Source organism: Stylophora pistillata, chromosome 11 (assembly GCF_964205215.1).
Source record: "Stylophora pistillata chromosome 11, jaStyPist1.2, whole genome shotgun sequence".
Classification (NCBI taxonomy): domain Eukaryota; kingdom Metazoa; phylum Cnidaria; class Anthozoa; order Scleractinia; family Pocilloporidae; genus Stylophora; species Stylophora pistillata.
Genome location: NC_142529.1, coordinates 17,831,619 through 17,852,761, shown reverse-complemented (window position 1 = coordinate 17,852,761; position 21,143 = coordinate 17,831,619). Strand labels below are relative to the sequence as shown.

Sequence of the window (21,143 nt, the reverse complement as noted above, 5' to 3'; positions counted from 1 at the left end):
TGACTTAGAAACCACTAAAAAAAAGAGCAGCTAAAATCAGCGGAACCGTAAATGAAATTTAGAGACAGAACTAAAAAAAGTACAGCTAAAATCAGCGGACCGTAAGAAAATCACATCGCAATCTATTGTTTCAAGTTTACACAATCTACTTCTTCAAATTTTTGTTATACGGCAAAAACCTGTGATATTCGAAAAAAACAACTGAAGGCCAAACTTCTGTGATGAAGGAAGACTTCGTGACGCAGACAAATTATCACAACTTTGACCTCTCAGTCGATCTCACCTCCAGTAGATCAACGGAGCGTCAAAACTATATAATTTTATGCCGACGAACCATAATCTATGATCTTCAACTATTAAAGAAAATAAAACTATTGTGATATGGATAAAATGTTGTCATTGAAGTCGCAAGTCGAACAATGACGACTGTAACTAAAGCAAGACTGCAAATAAAGCGTGAACAACAACGCACCCTTCGATCAAAAGTCGCTTTGTTATTTACGTAGCAAGTTGCTCTTCCGCGTTTAGGACGTTCAGGTTAGAAGAACGATGCCATCACAAGGCGTTAACGAAGGAGCGATAGAACTTCAAGGAAAGTAATGTAAGAGGCCGGCTCACAATGATTGCGAACAGCATGTTTTCCTGAGATCACTTGGAACTTGCTCATACAAATTTTCTACTTTATCCTGACCCCCTTGAATGAGTACTTTTGCTTGAAGACATAACTTCAACGGAGTCTCTTAACCCGTCCCAAGCGACGTGTTGCTCTATAGATCACAGGATATGATTGACCATTGCATCACATTACGTAGGAGGACATATCTACAACAAGAGGACATATGTGCCACGGTACAGACACAACTGTAGAATTCATTGAAAGAAAAAAATGGAAAATCGGGTTAACGATTGGCCATGGCAACTTGGGATCTATTTAATTCGGAGGATAAACTCTTAGACTTCACCCCGTTTTTTGTCAAATTCACTGAAAAAAAAAAACATGGAAATTCGGAGTAAAGATAGCATATGGGAACCTCGAATATTATTCACTTGTAACATGAAGGCTCAGAATTCACCCCGTTTTCCTCAAATTAGCTGATTAAATGGGAAATCGGGGTAAAGATGGCATATGGGAACTTATGTAAAATCGGCTATGGCAACTTGGGATCTATTAATTGGGAGAATGAACTCTTAGATTTTACCCCGTTTTTTGTAAAATTCACTGAAAAAAAAGATGGAAATTAGGGCATATGGGAACCTCGGGTGTTATTCATTTGTAACATGAAGGCTCAGAATTTACCCCATTTTTCTCGAATTCACTGATCAAATGGGAAATCGGAGTAAAGATCATAATATGGGAACTTAGCGTGTTAGCCACTTGCAGATGAATTCGCAGAATTAATCCCGTTTCTCCAAAATTCATTGAAAAAAAGTTGAAAATCGGGGTGAAGACAGGATATAGCAATTTGGGATCTATTTCATTTGGAGAATGGACTCTTAGATTTTACCCCGTTTTTCTATAATTTGTTGAAAAATGGAAAATTGGGGTAAAGATATAATACGGGAACTTTGGGTATTATCCACTTATAGCATGAATGCTCAGAATTTACCTCGTTTTTCTAAAATTCATTGATCAAATGGAAAATTGGGGTGAAGATGGCATATGGGAATTTAGAGTATGAGTTACTTGTACGCCTTTTTTCTAGAATTATTGAAAAAAAAAATGGAAAATCGGGTTAAGGATTGGCTATGGCAACTTGGCATCTATTAATTCGGAGAATAAACTCTTAGATTTTACCCCGTTTTTTGTCAAATTCACTGAAATAAAATGGAAATTCGGGCATATGGGAACCTCGGGTACTATTCACTTGTAACATGAAGGCGATTTACCCCATTTTTCTCGAGTTCGCTGATCAAATGGGAAATCGGGGTAAAGATCATCATATGGAAGCTTAGCGTGTTACCTACTTGCGGATGAATTCGTAGAATTAATCCCGTCTCTCCAGAATTCATTGAAAAAAAAGAATGGAAAATCGGATTGAAGCCTGTATAAGCAACTTGGGATCTTATTTAATTTGGAGGATAAATTCTTAGATTTTAACCCGTTTTTCTATAATTTGTTGAAAAAAATGGAAAATCGGGGTAAAGATATCATATGGGAACTTCGGGTATTATCCACTTGTAGCATGAATGCTCAGAATTTATCTCGTTTTTCCAAAATTCACTGCTTAAACTCGGAAAATCGGGGTGAAGATGGCATATGAGAACCAAAGGTATTAGCCACTTGTGGGCCGAATTCTCAAAATTTATCCCGTTTTTCTAGAGTACATTGAAAAAAAAAATGGAAAATCGGGTTAAAGATTGGATTTGGCTCTCTAAGATCTATCCCACTCGAAAGACGAATTCTCAGAATTTATCCCGCTTTTCTAGAATTCACTAAGAACACAAGCATTTTTTAAATGTTGAATTTTTTCCTATCTTCCATTTGACGGAGACTAGGTTTACACTAGAGGAAATTGTTCCGGATTCATGATGAATCCGAAACGTTTTAGTACCGTATTCATTCTGCCGTTTACACGAAAGTGGACGAATCCGAAATAAAAACTTCCCGGTTTGGCTGTGTCTCCGGAGATTTTGAATCCGGAATTTAAAGTGGGAACTTTGAATCCGATAACTTTTGAATCCGGAAAGTTTTGTCGTGTAACCGCTTTTTTTCTCGAATCCGGATATCATTTCCACCTGCAATCTTTTGAGTTTGCGGTGAAACCAAAATGGATCTGGTGCTAACATTGCTGGCGGTCTCCGGTTGCCTAATCTTGTAGCAGGTTCAGGCGATAAATTTTATTATGTGTACGCAGTATTTTTAAAGAAACGCAAATTATTATTGCAAGGAAGTTTAACGTCAGCCACACTTAATCGCCGACGACGTAGACTGCTTGGCATCTGTCCAACTCAAATTTGCCTCAGTGGCATCTGGATCTACTCTAGCCTTTTTTGGGGGAGGCATTTTCACTTTGTCGATGGAACGACGAAACAACACTGGGCTAGGTAACCATTCCATTTCGAATGTTCCCGGAGTTGTCGTTGTGTGTAAACGGTAAGGAATCCGAATATCCTTTCAGTGTAAACGCCTACGAATCCGAATACTCCAAAATTGATGAATCCGGAAACATTTACGAATCCGGAAAACTCTCCTCTAGTGTAAACCTAGTCTAAGACTAGCGAGCCGCACAAAGAAACACTTTTTGTAGTTGTAAGCTTCTCATTTATTTCAAGAGCATGGCTCTTGTTTATTTCGGACTCGTTTCGACCCCAATTAGGACTTCTTTAGGGAATGATTACAATTAAAGAGGAACAGTACATTACATAGCGCGTTGTGTCTTAGTTTCTATAGAAGTTAATTAATTAATAATAACTGAAAGCGGGCCGGCGTTATAAAAAACTTTTAATTACAATTAAGCTATTTGCGTATTGCTTTAATTTAAGGGGCTAACGATTAGCGCTAATCGTAGAATTCACCGCTGAAAAAAGAAATGGAAAAACGGGGTAAAGATTGCATTTGGGAACTGAGAGTCTTATCCACTTGTAGCGTGAATCCTCAGAATTTACTCCGTTTTTCCAGAATTTATTGAAAAAAGAAATGGAAAATCGGGTAAAGATTGAATATGGCGAGTCAGTGGGAGCCACGTTTTTCTACTCATTGAAAAAAAATGGAAAATCGGAGTAAAGTAGATTATATGTGGCAAGTCAATGGAATATATTCGACTTGGAGGATGAGTTACAAGAATTTTCTCTGTTTTTCTATAATTCCTTGAAAAAATTCCAAAATCAGAGCAAGATGGCATAAGGGAACTACGGGTATTATCCGCTTGTAACATGAATTCTCAGAGTTTACCCCGTTTTTTTAGAATTAATTCATTAAAAAAAAGGAAAATCAGGAAAGTTTTGACATGACAACATAGGTTATATTCTAATTGCGGTATTAATTCTAAGAATTTACCCTTGTTCTCTAGAGTTCACTTGAAAAAAAAAATTGGAACAACATCGAAGCAAAGATGGCCTTTGGGAACTTCGGGTATTATCCCCTTGTAGCATGAATTGTCAGAGTTTGTCCTGTTTTTCTGGAATTGATTCATTGAAAAAAAGGAATTCGAAAATTGGGGTAAAGATTTGATATGACAACTTAGGATATACTCCGCTTACGGTATAAATTCTTATAACTTACCGTCCCCTTTTTTTCTGGAATTCTTTGAAATAAAAATAGAAGACCTGGTTCAAGATTGGATATGGAAACTTAGAGTGTATTCTACTTCTGGGATGAGTTTTCAGAATTAACCCCGTTTTTTCGGAATTTATTAGAAAAAACGGAAAATCAGGAATGTACCGAGTTATAATTCAATCAGCGCGTTGGAATATATTCTTTTTATGACATGAACTGTTTTTTCTTTAGAATTCTCTGAAAATAATGAAAAATCGGGTAAAGATTACACATAACAAGTTGGAATATGATTCATTTGCAGGATGAATTGTCCGATTTTACTCCATTTTTGGCATATCCCACATGTGGGATTAATTGTCAGATTTTACCTTATATGTCTCGAATAAACGAAAAAAAAAACATGGAAAATTAGGGTAAAGATTTCATATAGCAACTAAGGTGATATTCCACTTGCGTGATGAATTGTCAGAACTTATCACGGCTTTCTCGGGACTCGTTGAACAAATGGAAAATCGGGGTAACGATTGGACACGGCAAGTCATGATGTTAAGCAATCGAATTGTCACTATTCCCGTTTTCTACAGTTAATTGAACAAATCGGGGTAAAGATTGGATATGGAAAAGTTATCATATTATCCACTTGTAGGATGAATTGTTATAATTAACCCCGTGTATATGTTTCTAGAGTTGATCGAGAAAGTGGAAAGTTGGGGTGAAGATTGGATTTGGCATGTTAGGATATATTCTAATTGCTGGATAAATTGTCAGAATTTATTGCCTTTTTTCGAGAATTACCACATTCAGTGAAAAATGGAAAAAGGGGTTAATAATGGATATGTCAAGTTTGGATGTATTGCACATGCAGAGATCGAGCTGTGAAATTGTTTTGATTTTCGAATGCAATCAAAACATGGAAATAGGGATAAACAGATATACTGCAGTTGTAAGTTAGATCGCTGGAAGTGCACCTTTAATTCGTGTAAGAAAATTTTGGGTCGGGGGGTACTCGTCGGAAGGCTATCCTCGGGTGAAGTCAATAATTTTAGCCGATACTTTGTAGAATCCCCTGCACAAAGCCTTAGGATTATTCGACAAATATCACTTAGTTTGAGATTATTTTGCTGGAAAAGAGAATGTAGCCTTCCCCATAAAATATTTATCCGTATGCAAGTTTTGGTGTTGTTTCACCACTGTGATGTTCTGATTGTTGAAAAGGGTCTGCATATTATTCACACCCCTGGAATTTAAGTCAATTTAGCGTTAAAAATGTCTTCAGGCAATGGGAAATTTTCCCAGAAGTCGCTGTATACACAGATGCATGTGCATCTATTGACGGCAAACTATTGATTTATCTTTGCTTGACAAGCAAAGTGAACGTCTTCTTGAGGCCCACGGGTACTATTCACCGCCAGATAAAACATTGTAACAGAATAATTTAAGGGTTCATTGCAAAAGAAGCCCTTGGTGACTTAAGATGAACAACTGTCGTCCCATTCCAACGTGCTGCCTGTTTAATTGTGGAACCGAAGGAGAACTTAACATGACATCAATAGTCGCTTAGTAGGGCTTCACAAAAGAAAAATCTATGTAAGCAAAGGACAAGTTTTAAGTTTCTCTTCCAAATATTTAATTTCTTCCGATGACATTGACGTACTAATATGGCTGTCCTATAACCCTTAATCTGTCAAGCGCGGATTATTCCGCGCATATGACGTCATGGACAAAAATCGTTGTTTACATGAAGTAGAGTTCTCCCAGGTCGGCTATAAGCCTCGTTTTCATGTCTAAGGCTGTTTACGAACCTGCTGAAATTTTTTCACGAACTGGACTGTATTATTTCTCTTGAATTTGGTGTTTTTTCTTCAAGCCTTCGATTTAAATGTCCTGAAGGGTATTTAAAGATGGCGTAGGTAAAATTAGCTTTGCGTTTGAAGCCATAATTCAGTCATTTTTCGCTCAAATTTGGTAAAACTTTCTAAGAGCGATTTCAACATGGCGGCAAGACAAGCAAGAACATATACAGCAGAGGAAGTTGCTAGGATTGTCATGGATGTTCCCGAGGATAGCGATGTCTCTGACTTCGAGGGGGAAGAAGGAGATCAAGAAAGCAATATGGACGGGTCTTATACAGACTCTGACGAATCATACAATTCTGCGAGTGAAATAGAACATGAAGCTATTCCACCTTTGGAATCGGATGATAGTGAGAGTGATTTTCAGCGAAATGAAACAACAAATTCCACTAGAAGACGATCGAGTAGGGGAAGACCACGTGGCAGAGGAGCACGCGGAACTGCTGCACGAGGGGCAAGATCACGATCCCCTGCAAACCGACGTGATGAAGACAATTCAGCTATAAGGTGGGGAAATCGTGATGAGAATGTTGTTGTTTCATTTCCTGAATACAGGGGGCAGCACGGCCCTATTACTCTTCTGGAAGCTGACTCTGAGCCAGTAAATTTTTTTAGTCTTTTATTCCCTGAAGAACTCTGGGATATTTTAGTAGAACAAACAAATCTGTATGTTGCCCAGAAACAAAGAAAAACTTGGCTCTGTGACATAAATAAAGATGAGATGAAAGCATTTGTTGGTGCCCTTTATTTCATGGCTTTACACAGACTGCCCAATTTTGATCATTACTTTTCTCGGGATTGGGTATTTGCTGTTCCTGCAATGCAAAGTGTTTTTACCAGGAACCGATTCTGGCAACTGTGGCAGAATTTTCATTTGGCTGACAACACAAGGCAGCCTGCTCCTACTGATGATGCCTATGATAAGCTCTACAAGTTAAGGCCCATGATCAATGGAATGAAAGAAAAATTCGAGCATTCATACAATATTGGCCAGAAAGTTTGTGTTGATGAGCACATGGTAAAGGGAAAAGGGAGAAATCCTATCAAACAGTACCTTCCCATGAAACCAATCAAAAGAGGTACAAAAATCTGGGAATTGGCTTGTTCGTGTTGTGGATACCTTTATGATTTCCAGGTGTACACAGGGAAATCTGGTGGAAATGCTGAAAAAGGTCTAGCACATCGGGTTGTTACTGACCTAGTTGCACAACTTCAGGACAGAGGAACTGTATTGTACATTGACAATTTCTTTACCAGCATTCCCCTTTTGCAAGAGTTGAGTGAGCTATCAATCAGTGTTGTGGGAACAATAAGAAATAATCGAAAAAATTACCCAAAGGCTTTGCAGGGTAAAAACTTACTAAAACAAATGAAGCGTGGTGAATTTCATACTGTGGCATCTGAAACAACAGTTTGCACAGTGTGGAAAGATACCAAACATGTTTCTTTTTTATCAAATGTGCACTCTTCTCATGGCAATTGCACAATCACCAGAAAACTGAGAAGAGGTGAACAGGTAAATTTGCCCTGCCCGCCATGTGCAGTTGACTACAATAAGAACATGGGTGCTGTCGATCGACATGATCAAATGGTGCGCAATTATGCTATTGATCGCAAGTCCAGGAGATGGTGGGTGAGAATGTTTGTTAACTCTTTGGATGCAATTATGGTCAATGCATACATTGTGTACAAGGAAAATTTCCGAATTATGAACATGCCACCTCCACAAAAACCCCCAAAGCCATTGTCCCATGACAAATTTATGGCTGGTGTCATCCACAAGCTGATTGGAAATTTTTCTTGCCGACGTCAGCCTGGCCCAGCACCAGCCATGCCTCCCCTCCATTTCATGGAAGGGACCATGATTCTGTCAATCTTGCTGACCTGGGGCTCCTGAAGTTTGGAAGATGTCACCACTGTTGCATTGGAGTGAAAGGAGCAAAGCGAAAGGAAACTGGCTTTGGCTGCAGATCTTGCATGAAACGTTTATGCCGTTCTGGTTGTCATGAAGAAAACCACAGGCAGAACAATATCTTCTAAATATTGTCTAGAAGTACATTTTTGAAGAAACTTGTAAGATTTGTATTTTCCTTGCAAATTTCTGGTGTTTTCTGGTAATTTGTTTTGAAAAAGTAAGAAAATTTCCATAATTTATGCAAATGTATGGAATAAATAAGCATAATTTATGTAGAAAACGAGCATATCCTAGTCCATCCGATAGCACATTTTATTAGCTTTATTATATGTAATAAGTCATGATTGGTTAAAATCTCGAATTTTAATGATTTTTTTCTTAAAATACTCTTGAAATTTCTATAATTATTCAAAAAATTCTGACAGATTAAGGATAAACAAGATCATTAAGCTCACTTAAAAATAAAAATAGAAACAATATACATTAAATTTATATCCCTGATAGAGTAGTTTTCCAAGAGATTATGAATTCACATATTTGAAAAAAAGAGGAATTACTGTGTGAAATATATATATAGGTTGAAAATTTTAAAGGGGAGAACTTAAGTATAGGTATGTGTCGGAAAAATGATCTTCTCCCTTTCTTTGTTTCTCTCTTTTCGTTTGCTCCTCCCTTCTTCTTTGTTCTTCTCTTCCTCTTTCCAGCTGCTCTTCCATAACTATTTCTTGTTCCAGCCAGTCCATGTTAATCACATGCTCTTCAAAACATAAGATATGTATCACTTAGTAATATCAATATACGACATTTTCCAAAGCTGTTTAGCCCTGAGCCTCTGTGGTTTAATACTTCCTTCAAAATCAATAAACATGGCCGTCCAGTGATGGCCTTTGTCAAAAATATCACCACCAATGTTCATACTAGAGATACTGTACAATAAAATTCACCCTAGAATGTGCACATGAACCATTAGGGAGAGTACCTCTTTCCGTGCCAATATTCTTTTATATGCCTGACACCTAAGTCACTGATTATTAATTTTTAAGTAATGTTATAAGTGAGAAAACAGTAGTTTGATTGCTTCGCAGGGATGAAATGCACCAGTACTTAACTACGCCAGACACCCTCATCTGAAGTTGGTGTAATTCATAACAGCCTTGTTCACTGGTTTTATTTCATGATAGGTGATAAACCTCAAAGCAACTTCAAGAACTCCCTTGGAACATTCAATTTAAAAGGGATGATTTCCTGTTGAGTTGTTAGGTTAGCCAAAATTCTGTTCTATTCTGAAAGTATGAGAAACCCTCTCAGGATGGTAGAGAAGAAATTAGTTTATCTCACAACGTGGTCCTCCACCTTGAGCCATGGTAGCCAACTCAGCAAAAATTGATCAACAATCCTATTTTAAAGAGAATGAGAGAATATGGGTGGTTACCAGTTTGCTCGGCTCCCAGGTATTCAGAGAAAAACATAAGAGGAAAAGCAGAGGCTAAAGCCACTATGTATCAAAGCATTCACTTCAATATATAAAAGTAATGTAAATTTTTCGTCTTTAGGGTAGATTTATATGATATGACTTAATCGCATGCGACAAGCTCAAGATTACTTCCCACTTTTGCGGGTATCCTTCAGGAAAAAAATTGTTTGCACACTACAGTAGTTTCACTAAAATCTTAGCAAACTATATATCAGAAGAAAGCTTCATAAATGTTTACGATAAAAATATGTCTCAAGCAACTTTTCTTTTAAGGACGCGTCAAGATCCAGTAAGGCCTGAAATGACCAAAGGGTCTTCTATTGAATTTATTCGATATGGGATGCTGCAGCATGAGCTAATTCGCTGCACAGTCTTATTCACACTTATCACACAACACTTGTGCAAAGCATGTCAATTAAAAATAACAAATATGGAGAGTGCAGACTACTTTCAATAATTTATAGTGCAAGCAATTTGTTCCTTACCATCATTATTTTGTGTTTACTTTCCATTTACAGTCTCAATTGGCTGTAATAAAAATAAAATTCAAAAAATTTTACCTTTAGTTACTTCTTAAAGTAAGAAATCACAAGACTAAACAACAAGTGTAGAAACTTAGACATACTTAGGCTAAAACTCTGATTCAAAAATAAAAAACTACCCCCCTGCAAAAATAAAAATTATACCAGTCTTTGATACCATCCTGTTACTCCAATTTTTTTTCACTTTTCTTTGCTTTTAATTTTGTAAAAACACATATCATGCTTCTTCTCAATGGCAAGAGCCTGAGTTTCCAAGAAAACCCAAATAACCAGAAAGAGTATTGGCAAGAAAGATAACCAAATGAGCAGTGGTATAAAACTAGAGCTTGGAGCAATTAACTGACCTGAATGACTGCTACACCCCATTCTTTTTTCCCATGTCTATGTAAACTAGATTTTGAGCAAAGAATGCAATACCTTGCCAAACATCTACTAGAATGACTCTATTAAAAGTGTGCATGATCATCATCTCTTGCTGAGATAGCACTCTTCACTTAAGTGTTTTTATTACTATACATATGGAGGCTTTGGTAAGATTGTGGAAAGGAGGGACAGCTAGGAGGGACCAAAATGACAGTGTGGCAGCCATTTATTCCCACTTGGATGGCAAAGTCTGGGGAACCTTCCCCTTGAAATTTAAAAGTTTGGATGTCCAAAGGGTCTATTTTTGGTTGCTATTTCCCAAGTTGGCTAAAAATTATAGCTACTATGAGGGAGAGTATGTGGAGGCACGGTGGCCTCATGGTTAGTGCGCTCGACTCTGGATCGAGTGGTCCGGGTTAGAGCCCCAGCCGGGACATTGTGTTGTGTTCTTAGGCAAGACACTTTCCTCTCACAGTGCCTCTCTCCACCCAGGTGTATAAATGGGTACCGGCAATTCAATGCCGGGGGTAACCCTGCGATGGACTAGCATCCCATCCAGGGGGGAGTAGAAATACTCCTAGTCGCTGCATGCTACAGAAACCGGAGTTAAGCACCGGCCTAATGGGTCACTAGGCTCGTAAACAGACTTTACTTACTTTACTATGAGGGAGAGTATTGACATTGAATGAATGAATAGAGTAGCTTTTACATATCTGAATACATAAACATTATACATAGCAATGTTGTCTCTGTGATGTCTGTGTGGCCCTTGATTGATTTTTAGCTTTGCCTTGCTCAAAAAATTAAATTGTGCTGAGGACAACATTAGATTTTGGGATATGGTGCTGTGATTTCTAACACAGAATCTTTAATGCGATTACTGATAGCAAAGGAGTTAATTACCGTATTTATCCATGTATAAGTTGACCCCCATTTTCAAGGTTGAAAATCAGATTTTTCATTATTTCTAGTAGAGAAAAATTCAGATCGACAGATATTTCCCCTATGGTTGATCTCTTATTTCTGACAATGTATTGAAATCACGGTGAATTAAAAAAAACTGAAGAGCAAAATGTGACCATGTGCTGTGAAGGTTAGTAGCACTTGTTTACATCCCATAATTCATGATTTAAGCATATACAACCACTTCAATTTACTGGAGAAGTAATTCACCATCTTTTGCAAATCATTTTGAAAATGAAATCTTCATGCATTTAAATAACCTTTTGAAAGGAGATTTAGTAGACTAAAGGAACACCAAAGAGCATCGATGGATCGCTTGATGAAAACACGGCCATCTTGGAAACTACACAATATTTAACATAGATGGTCCACGCACATAACAAACAAGACCGCACAAGAAAACAGCATTTGCCAGGTCATTAAGTTACTGTAATCATTCACTGAAAATGAGAATTCAGCACCGAAGCTGTAAGGAAAATTTTCTGCTCTACAGATCAGAAGATACAATAGAAATCAGCCCCACTAGGTTTCTGTTTAAGCCACATAAAATATTATTTCAAAGTTTTTCATCGATGAAGAACGCACTGAAAACTGACAAAACTTGAACACAATTATAACTGGTTTTGTGCACCTGGTTTTCCTAATGGACTTCAGGCAATTGTTATGCTAATTTAATGGATTGCTTGGGTCAGGTCTTTATCTATGATCCGTGTAAAAGACGAGGGTGATTTTTTGGGCTAATTTTTCCATAATAAAGAGATAAATATGTACAGATAAATATGGTGATACTTCAACGATAAATGTAGAGCATGGCAATCAATGAAATGATCAGTGTCTAATCATGAACTAGCTCTTTGTCAGTGACAAGTTTGCAAAATTAATATTGGAGAAGGGTACATTACTTCATACAACAGTTACTGTGAGACCATCATACTGAAAAATATGGCGACTGCTACACTCAACCAGACCTCTTTGTGCAAGAAAATCCTGGAACCACTCATAAAAACAAGCAGTAAAGGTCAGAAAAATTTAAACCTTGCATATGTTGTTGTTTTGTGAAATATTGCTTTCTACATGCGCCTTAGCCTAAGAGTAATGGTAAAATGTACAGGTGCCATCTTTGTCTGTCAGTGGATTGAATCTATTGGGTGAACACCAGAAAAATAACAATATTTATACAATTAAAATGAGGGTTTAGTATAGGTGTGCTTTGGTTCAGTTTCATCCTTAGTTTCCTTCTTTTACTTTTAATAGAGGCCAAATTAATGGTGACACATCATCTCATCATAACTTACACTCTAGGAGCTACATTTTATCTTTCTTTACACAAAATGCATTTTCATTCATATCATTAACAAAACCAAAGGAAAATTATGCTTACACCAAGGACAAAAATTAATCACAACATTTACCTTAATTTTTATGACTAGTGCATACTTTTCCAAGAAAATGTTTACAATGCAGCTTACCACCTCATTGGCACTCTTGTTTACTTTGCTTTGCAGCTGGTTGTCATCCATGCCTGTATGTATGAAATTAAGTAAGGGTGAAAAGATTAGTATTTTCTTTGCAAAGATAGTTGCAACGAGTATCTTCCCTGATATATGGATCACCAAAGGTTCACAATGAAAGCCAACAAGACCAAGTTTTTGCTAACACATGTAGGAGCAATAATTGCTAATAGGCAATAGTCTGTACTGAATTAAGTATTCAATTGTGCATGAATTAGTATTTATTTCATTTCAATAATTATGTGAAACACATAGTTGAAAAAGTATGTAGAGTGTGGTAACATATAACATGCATATCATTATCACATTCCTTATGATTTAGTTCAAAGGGCTTTATTCTAAATAGATTAAAAGAAAGAAAGTGGCTTACGTCAGGCACTGATTTTAATGAAAAAGCACATATTATTAAGTGAAGAGTAATTCTGCTGCAAATCTGTCCTCTTCTGGGCGAGCAAAGAGAATGATTTAATGCATTGTAACCCAACTGTTTCTTGCTGGAGAGCATGGGAGAGAGCACCCTATCCTTTATGAAAGATACCAGATCTTCATCATACTTGTCAACAGTTTGTGAGTTAACTTTCCAGGATATATGATGTTTGACATCAACCATACCAGAGGTTGAATTTTTGTGTAGTCCCATACAATTACAATGAATACATGTCTTCAATTGTCTCCATAATAACCATCAATGTAGACACTATGAGATTGCTACATGTAACATAATAAAAATTATAATGCGGCTGGAAGAAAATTACAAATTTTCGGTCATTGAAACACGGAGATCTGTCTCGCGTTGTAATTATGTATTATCTAGTTTTGCATGTCCCAAACAAAATAATAAAAAAAAATCATCCCTCGACACAGAAGGATTCAAATTATGAATCCAGGTTAGTAGTTACTCAGACGCTTTAGACAGTATTTAGCCCGAAACTTGAACGCGATCTTTGAAGAATGGTTGTAATATTTAAATTTAACAAAAATACTAGCATGAAGTGCAACCGAAACCTTACTGTACTATTTCCGATAGAAAAGCACAACTTCGATCACCAAAGCACTCCAAACTAATAAGGGAATCAAAGCCACGAGGCAACGTCAAATTCTCGTCTTCCTAAGCTTTCCAACCTATCGAAGAAAATTTCGCCAATAATTCGCCCTTAAAAACGCAACCAGAATCTTAATCTTTCACCAATCCGAAGTGCCCCCAACGACACCAAGGTAAGCTCATGAAACAAGGATATCCCGTGAAATTCTTAACCTTCGAGCGCGGAAATCTTAACGATCTTCTTACAATTCATAGTTTTGCAGTGGATCCCTCCCCTAGTTGGGAAGTGACAAGCAAGAGACACGTTCACAACGCCTTTTGATTGGAAGAAATAAAACCACATTCTAGTGGTTATTAGTTGTGAGGACATAACTGCCACGGAAGACACAACTGCAACGCTACACACAACTACAAGTGACCGATATCGAACGCAGGGAGGGGAATGAGGAGAGTAATATGTTGATTGGATCCAGTCTTTTCGATCATAACTGCAAAACGCCTGACGATAATTGGCATCATCTTCTTCCTTGAACAAAAATGTGGAGTGGTAAATCTTTCACGCTGCAGCTATGAGTCATAAGGAACTCATACAGCAATTCTTTACTCTACAAGAAGAAAGAGTGAAGACATACAAAACATTTGACAGGTAAATCTAATTTTTCATTATTTAAGGTAGAGCACGTTTCCGATCTCTTTTATACAGTAATTGGAACACAGTAAACCACAAAAAGCACAATGTGAGGGTTTTCCTTTCCGGCCGGCGACTGTCGATTTTCGCTGCCTGTGAATGGCTCCATCGCCGGCAACAAAAAAAATAATTGCTATTGTATAATTTCAAATATTTTAGATAAACAATAAACGCCTCGTGTGTTGTCTTTCAATGATGTACAGGAAACGGAAATCGATAAAACGTCCATAATTATTTCCTCCGAAAAAACTCGCGAGAAACGCAACAAAAAACGAAGAGTTTTAGTCATGCACTGGCGCGTGACATCATTACAAGCTTGCACCAGAGCACTTAAATTTTCAAAATTTCCCGAGGTGGGCATGCCTCCAGACCCCCAAGTAGTTAGCGCCTCTGGCACTATGGTTGGCTGCCACGCACCCAGGTAGTCTCCTTCTGCTTCACTTTTATCAGCTTCAAATTCATTTGAAAAGGAAAACCCAGTGATGTACCACCAATAATTGTTATATTTTTTTGTACCAAATTTGTTGTTCATTCTCTTGCAGTGGTTTCAAAGTATATCTTGAAAGTGCTCCAAACTATGATTTCCCGTCATATCGGCAACTGGTGCATGATATCACACAGAAATTCAATAAGATATCAAGTGATGTTATTACAATTGAAACAAAGTTTGGGGAGGCCGGGTTTACAAATATTGCAGAGCTAATCAGAAGAATACAACTGAAAGAAAAAGAGAAACTGGAACTGGTAAGCTATCAAGTGAAAAATACTACTGAAACCCTGAACATTGAATTTATTATGTTTCAGCCATATATTCTTGCATAAGCAAAAGAAAGAGAAACATCTTTTTCTTGTGCTTGTATTATGCTTATTTCGCATGCAGGAACTGGTGCAATTAATTAAGTACTTGTAAGCACAAGTGCCATCTTGTTTCTCAGTACCACTGATGTGACTTGCATTGCACACTCCTAAGTTGTGAGTGTGAACATCCGTGAACTTATGCTTATCTTAAGCATTACTCAAAAATACCATTCATTCAGCGAAAGTTTAGCTGGTCTGGGATGCTTTTGAATACTGTGAATTGTATTTTTATGTAGTTTTGTTGGTGAAATCATTCATTTCATTGTCACTTAAGACTATTTTTTTAACCTTGGTTAAGATTTAATTACTTTGTTTGAAAAGAACCGCAATAACCAAGTCAGAATACTAATTCAAAACTTTTATTCTCAACTTCGGGTAACATGAACTCCTTATCCTTTCAATCAATTTCAGTTTTCCTTGAGGGTTTGTTGTTTGTTGTTTGTTGTTTATTATTATTTTTACACAACATTACATGCAAATTTATACAACCCGCATATAGCATTAGCTAGTCTTGGCGGGTGTTTGAAATAAATATGAAATTTACTATAATTTATAAAAGCCTTCATCAGTCTGATGGCATAAGGTAAAAGTTTATTTTGTGTTGAAATATCTCCTTTATTTATTAGACAGCTCAGTTGCAAATAGTACAGCAAAGTTCGGCATCAACAGATCCTTCCGGTGAAAGTAAAGTTGATGAGGCAACTGGAATCAAGTTGAGGTAATGAGCATTTTATTCTTTGTCATAGAAAATGTTGTTTTTCATTGTAATTTTGTAGATAAATGAACATTTAATCATATTTCTCAGGCTGCAGAGTCAGGCTAATCAGTTGTAATGATCACAATGTTTCAACTACTTTACTGCTTGTCTGCAGCAGGGGATGAAGTCAAAATTTATGGTGTCACTATTTATAGCACCAAACCAATAACAGCAAACCAGGGTGGCTTAAATAGTGCCGAGTAGACTTTTGAACTTTTTGCCTGACAAAGAAGACTAGCAGTATAGCAGTCAAAATGTTGCAATCAAGACAATATAATGCTTGACTCCACATCCTGAGACAAACAATTGAACCTTCAGTGAACTTTGTTCTGTGTTTACATTTAAGATTGTGGTTGTTTTACTGCATTTATTCATAGTTAATTAAATCTTTACTTCAGTGTTTCAGTTTGCAAAGCTTGGTTCACAACGAAAGAGATAAAAAAAGTCATGATGGCAATATATAATTTATATAGGCAGCTATCAATTGATAGTATATAAAAAAATCTCAATAAAAAAAAAGGCAGTTGTAAATTTGATATTTAACAATTATTCCACAAGCACGCGTTGGATATGAGATGATAGATAGCCAATGAGGCGCGTAGCGCCAAGTTGGCTTTAGAAATCTCATATCCAACAAAGGTGAGTGGAATAATTGTTTTATTAAAAACATTACATTAAATTATTAAATGTTATTAAATTCTTAGCTCCCTTTTAATTTTAAGCTGACTCGTATGCTTGCCATGTCGTAGATTATGGTATATTGGCTCATATACCATAATGGCTAAGCCAATAAAAAGTGTGAAGGTGTAGTCTGATCGTCCGGGTGAGTGTAGTCCTGAGAAGGACTGTTGTCGGTGGCAGTGACTGACGTTTCGACAACCTGTGCGGAAGTCATCATCAGAGTCAAGTGAATGATTGTTGTCAGTAGAATGTTCTTATTCCAGTTCGTGTGAAATGATCGGTTGGTTTTGCCGTGATGTTATTGGCTGTAAGACTCAAGTGACGTAAGTCGGTCGTGATTGGTCTGTTTCGGTCTGTCGGTAAAGCTAGGTTGTTCTTTTTCGGTCGTTTGTGATGTTTATGTCGTGAATGAGTCGTTTGTATGGGGCGGGTAGTTGTTGACATCTGTTTAGGGGAGTCTGTTCTAAGTTAGTAAACCAGCTTTCCAGAGTCAGTCGTTGAAAATAGTCAGTGCTGTAGGTTAGGCATTGCGCAGAGTCCCAGTCAATGTTGTGGTTGGTAAGTCGATGGTGTTCAGCAATGTGATTGCTGACATCACCTTTCCTCGTCGCCCGTCTGTGTTCAGTCAGTCTTGTTGTGAGGTTTCTGCCAGTCTCACCGATGTAGGAGGCTTGGCAGTCGGAACAATTGATCTTATAAATCGTTCCCTGTCTGTTCCTCGGTTCGTCTTTGTCTTTAACGTTGGTTAGTAACTGACGTAGTGTGGTGATGGGTTTGTGGGCGACGCGGATATTGAAGGGTAGTAAGATGCGCGAGATGTTTTCAGACATGCCTTTTATGTACGGTATGGTTGCTGTAGTCGTAAGGGTTGCGGTGTCGTTTGTTTCGGTAGTGGTAGTGGGTCGGTGAGTGTTTCGTCGGATGAAGTCGTTGTTGTAGTTGTTCTTCGTAAAAACACGGTGAAGGTATTTGTTCTCGTCGGATAAGCTGTCTGTCGAGTCACATACTAGTTGTGCGCGTCGTGTTAGAGTTCTGATAGTTGTGGCTTTGTGTGATGTAGGGTTGTAGGATGACTCGTCTAGTAATCTGTCGGTGTGTGTCGGTTTCCTGTAAACTGTCGTTCGTAATGAGTTGTCGTTGTGGCTTACCAGGCAGTCTAGAAAAGGAAGTTTGCCATTTTCTTCATTTTCTTTCGACACGACGAAATTGACGCATTCCACAACCACCTTAACGAACAAAACACTGACATACAGTTTACCAGAGAAGTCGAAGAAAATGGCAAACTTCCTTTTCTAGACTGCCTGGTAAGCCACAACGACAACTCATTACGAACGACAGTTTACAGGAAACCGACACACACCGACAGATTACTAGACGAGTCATCCTACAACCCTACATCACACAAAGCCACAACTATCAGAACTCTAACACGACGCGCACAACTAGTATGTGACTCGACAGACAGCTTATCCGACGAGAACAAATACCTTCACCGTGTTTTTACGAAGAACAACTACAACAACGACTTCATCCGACGAAACACTCACCGACCCACTACCACTACCGAAACAAACGACACCGCAACCCCTACGACTACAGCAACCATACCGTACATAAAAGGCATGTCTGAAAACATCTCGCGCATCTTACTACCCTTCAATATCCGCGTCGCCCACAAACCCATCACCACACTACGTCAGTTACTAACCAACGTTAAAGACAAAGACGAACCGAGGAACAGACAGGGAACGATTTATATGATCAATTGTTCCGACTGCCAAGCCTCCTACATCGGTGAGACTGGCAGAAACCTCACAACAAGACTGACTGAACACAGACGGGCGACGAGGAAAGGTGATGTCAGCAATCACATTGCTGAACACCATCGACTTACCAACCACAACATTGACTGGGACTCTGCGCAATGCCTAACCTACAGCACTGACTATTTTCAACGACTGACTCTGGAAAGCTGGTTTACTAACTTAGAACAGACTCCCCTAAACAGATGTCAACAACTACCCGCCCCATACAAACGACTCATTCACGACATAAACATCACAAACGACCGAAAAAGAACAACCTAGCTTTACCGACAAACCGAAACAGACCAATCACGACCGACTTACGTCACTTGAGTCTTACAGCCAATAACATCACGGCAAAACCAACCGATCATTTCACACTAACTGGAATAAGAACATTCTACTGACAACAATCATTCACTTGACTCTGATGATGACTTCCGCACAGGTTGTCGAAACGTCAGTCACTGCCACCGACAACAGTCCTTCTCAGGACTACACTCACCCGGACGATCAGACTACACGTTCGCATGTTACCCCCGGGTTCAAACCATTTACTGCACCAATAAAAAGTCTTGAATTGCATTATCCAATGATCCAGTTTTTAATAATTATAATAGTAATTATTAATTTCCTAAGTCCTTCTCAGCACCTTACAAAATATATGGAGGACAATATGGAGAATATCCATACTGATGTTTATGAAGGGATCATGACATGATAAAGTTTTAGCTAATAGTTTTTTCAGTCTTCTAAGTACTTTTGTATAACTGGTATCAATTTTTTCAGCTATGGCATTCATGTTTCTTGCTCTATTGTTGTTTCTTATTTATTTTTCTATATTTCCTATTTTTTTCTCGTTTGTTTTTCTCAATTATTAAAACTCTTTCGGTCAAAATATCACAACGTAGCTCCTTTGTTTCCAAAATTATTGATGAGTAATGTTTTCTTTCAGTCTACAGAAGCTTGTGGATCTCATTGTTGAACTCCTAGACGAATTGAAATATGAAGCTGAAGACATTTTGTTAGAAGACGCTTAAAAGCGTTCGACATATCTAGCGGTTGTCGTCTAGTCAGCTCAGATCAAAGGGATCCGCAGAGCTATGCATGATGGCAACCACGCACAATAACCTGTACATAATTGGCAAAAATGCAAATTGACGCCATTTTCTCTCGAGTTGGGGCGGTGTTAATTATGACCTATTGGCTGTAGGCGGCCGACAGTTGGTAATCTGTCGGTACGTTTTCGAACCAAAAAGAAGTTCGCAAAGCATTGAAGGGCGATTCGACATGCTTACATCTCGAGAGATCACAGCGGAAATGATGGAGAGCTGGTAACCAATCGGCATAGGGTATTGTTTTAGCGGCCAACCTTTTTTGCGAAAAAAAAGAGTTGAGAAACATTCAAGGAGGAACTGAAGTTTATTCAAACTGATCTATTCCCTTTGCGTTCAAACGAAAACGCTTTGAGCTTATAAGTCACGGTAACCTTTGCATAGCGTACATCAGGCTTTCCCCGTTTGTGCTCGGCAACTTTTGAGCAATAATTTGGATATATCAACAAAGTTGAAATGGTAAATTGGCCACCGTAACGATTACAAAAGCTGAAGTTTCGAGCGTTAGCCCTTCGTCATTCGCTCCGACGAAGGGCTAACGCTCGAAACGTCAGCTTTTGTAATCGTTACGGTGGCCAATTTACCATTTCAACTTTGTTGATATATCCAAATTATTTCGTTACCCCCACCGACGCAGCCCCAAACAGTTTCTTTCGAAACTATCAGCCTTTTATCAACTTTTGAGCAACTTTGGCGTTTGGAGCAACATTTTGCAGTTCCAGCAACCTTGAACAATTTTGCCTTTCTGAGCATTTTTTTAGAAGGTTATGGGTTCATTAAAAACATTAGTTTAAGCGAATTTCGTCTTGAATGATCATCTACCAATTGAACACAGATGAGCCATGTGGTTAGTTCCGTTAGACTTAAATTTCGCCCCTATTTACGAGCAAGTCTTAAAAGCTAATTTTCAACTGAAGCTGTTACCGATGCTAGCAATTATTGTGAATAAAGCTTTTAATTTACGTTTTTATAAAAATGTAAAGAACTCTAGGCAGCAACTTTTAAAATTTAGGTCGCAACGTTTTGGATTTTTGTCAATTTTTTTAGCAACTTTTTGGCATTTCAGTGAGCAGCTTTTCAGCAAGTTAAGACATAATCGGGACAGGCTTAGAGTGCAGAATTTGTAGAGTTAATAAGTTTAGGATCTATTTACATACCTGGTGCTGCTGATAACAAGAAATTTAAACTTGACTGTTTAAAGAAAAAACAACGCCTTTCATAATATGTTCATTTGATTACAAAGGTTTTAATTCCTCCTATATGAGTATTCAGCGAATTTAAAGTCGATAGTTTCGTTGTTCTTTTACATGCGTAGGGTTTGGTTTTGCTTGGTCTGGGGTTAAGTCGTGAAAAAAAATTT

The 21,143-nt window shown here is 37.9% G+C and overlaps 1 protein-coding gene and 1 long non-coding RNA gene across 6 annotated transcripts; one reads left to right on the top strand and one right to left on the bottom strand.

Moving 5' to 3' along the window:
- Window positions 1-5,704: 5,704 nt before the first annotated feature.
- Window positions 5,705-14,298, bottom strand: LOC148720406 (uncharacterized). Of its 5 annotated transcripts, none has more exons than XR_015993390.1 (6): window positions 13,848-14,298; window positions 12,739-12,848; window positions 9,944-9,986; window positions 9,323-9,380; window positions 8,423-8,741; window positions 5,705-5,891 (listed from the first exon to the last, which is right to left on the bottom strand). It is a non-coding gene; the product is annotated as an uncharacterized LOC148720406 (long non-coding RNA). The 5 variants fall into 5 exon arrangements; XR_015993388.1 differs by having other exon boundaries at window positions 12,796-12,848; XR_015993386.1 differs by having other exon boundaries at window positions 9,338-9,380; window positions 12,796-12,848.
- Window positions 14,299-14,361: 63 nt separating this feature from the next.
- LOC111347034 (required for excision 1-B domain-containing protein) lies at window positions 14,362-20,582 on the top strand. Its single transcript, XM_088739326.1, has 4 exons — window positions 14,362-14,525; window positions 15,110-15,311; window positions 16,052-16,143; window positions 19,624-20,582. Exons 1-4 carry the CDS (start codon window positions 14,449-14,451, stop codon window positions 19,706-19,708), a joined length of 456 nt encoding a protein of 151 aa, XP_088595452.1. The 5' UTR covers window positions 14,362-14,448; the 3' UTR covers window positions 19,709-20,582.
- Window positions 20,583-21,143: the final 561 nt, after the last annotated feature.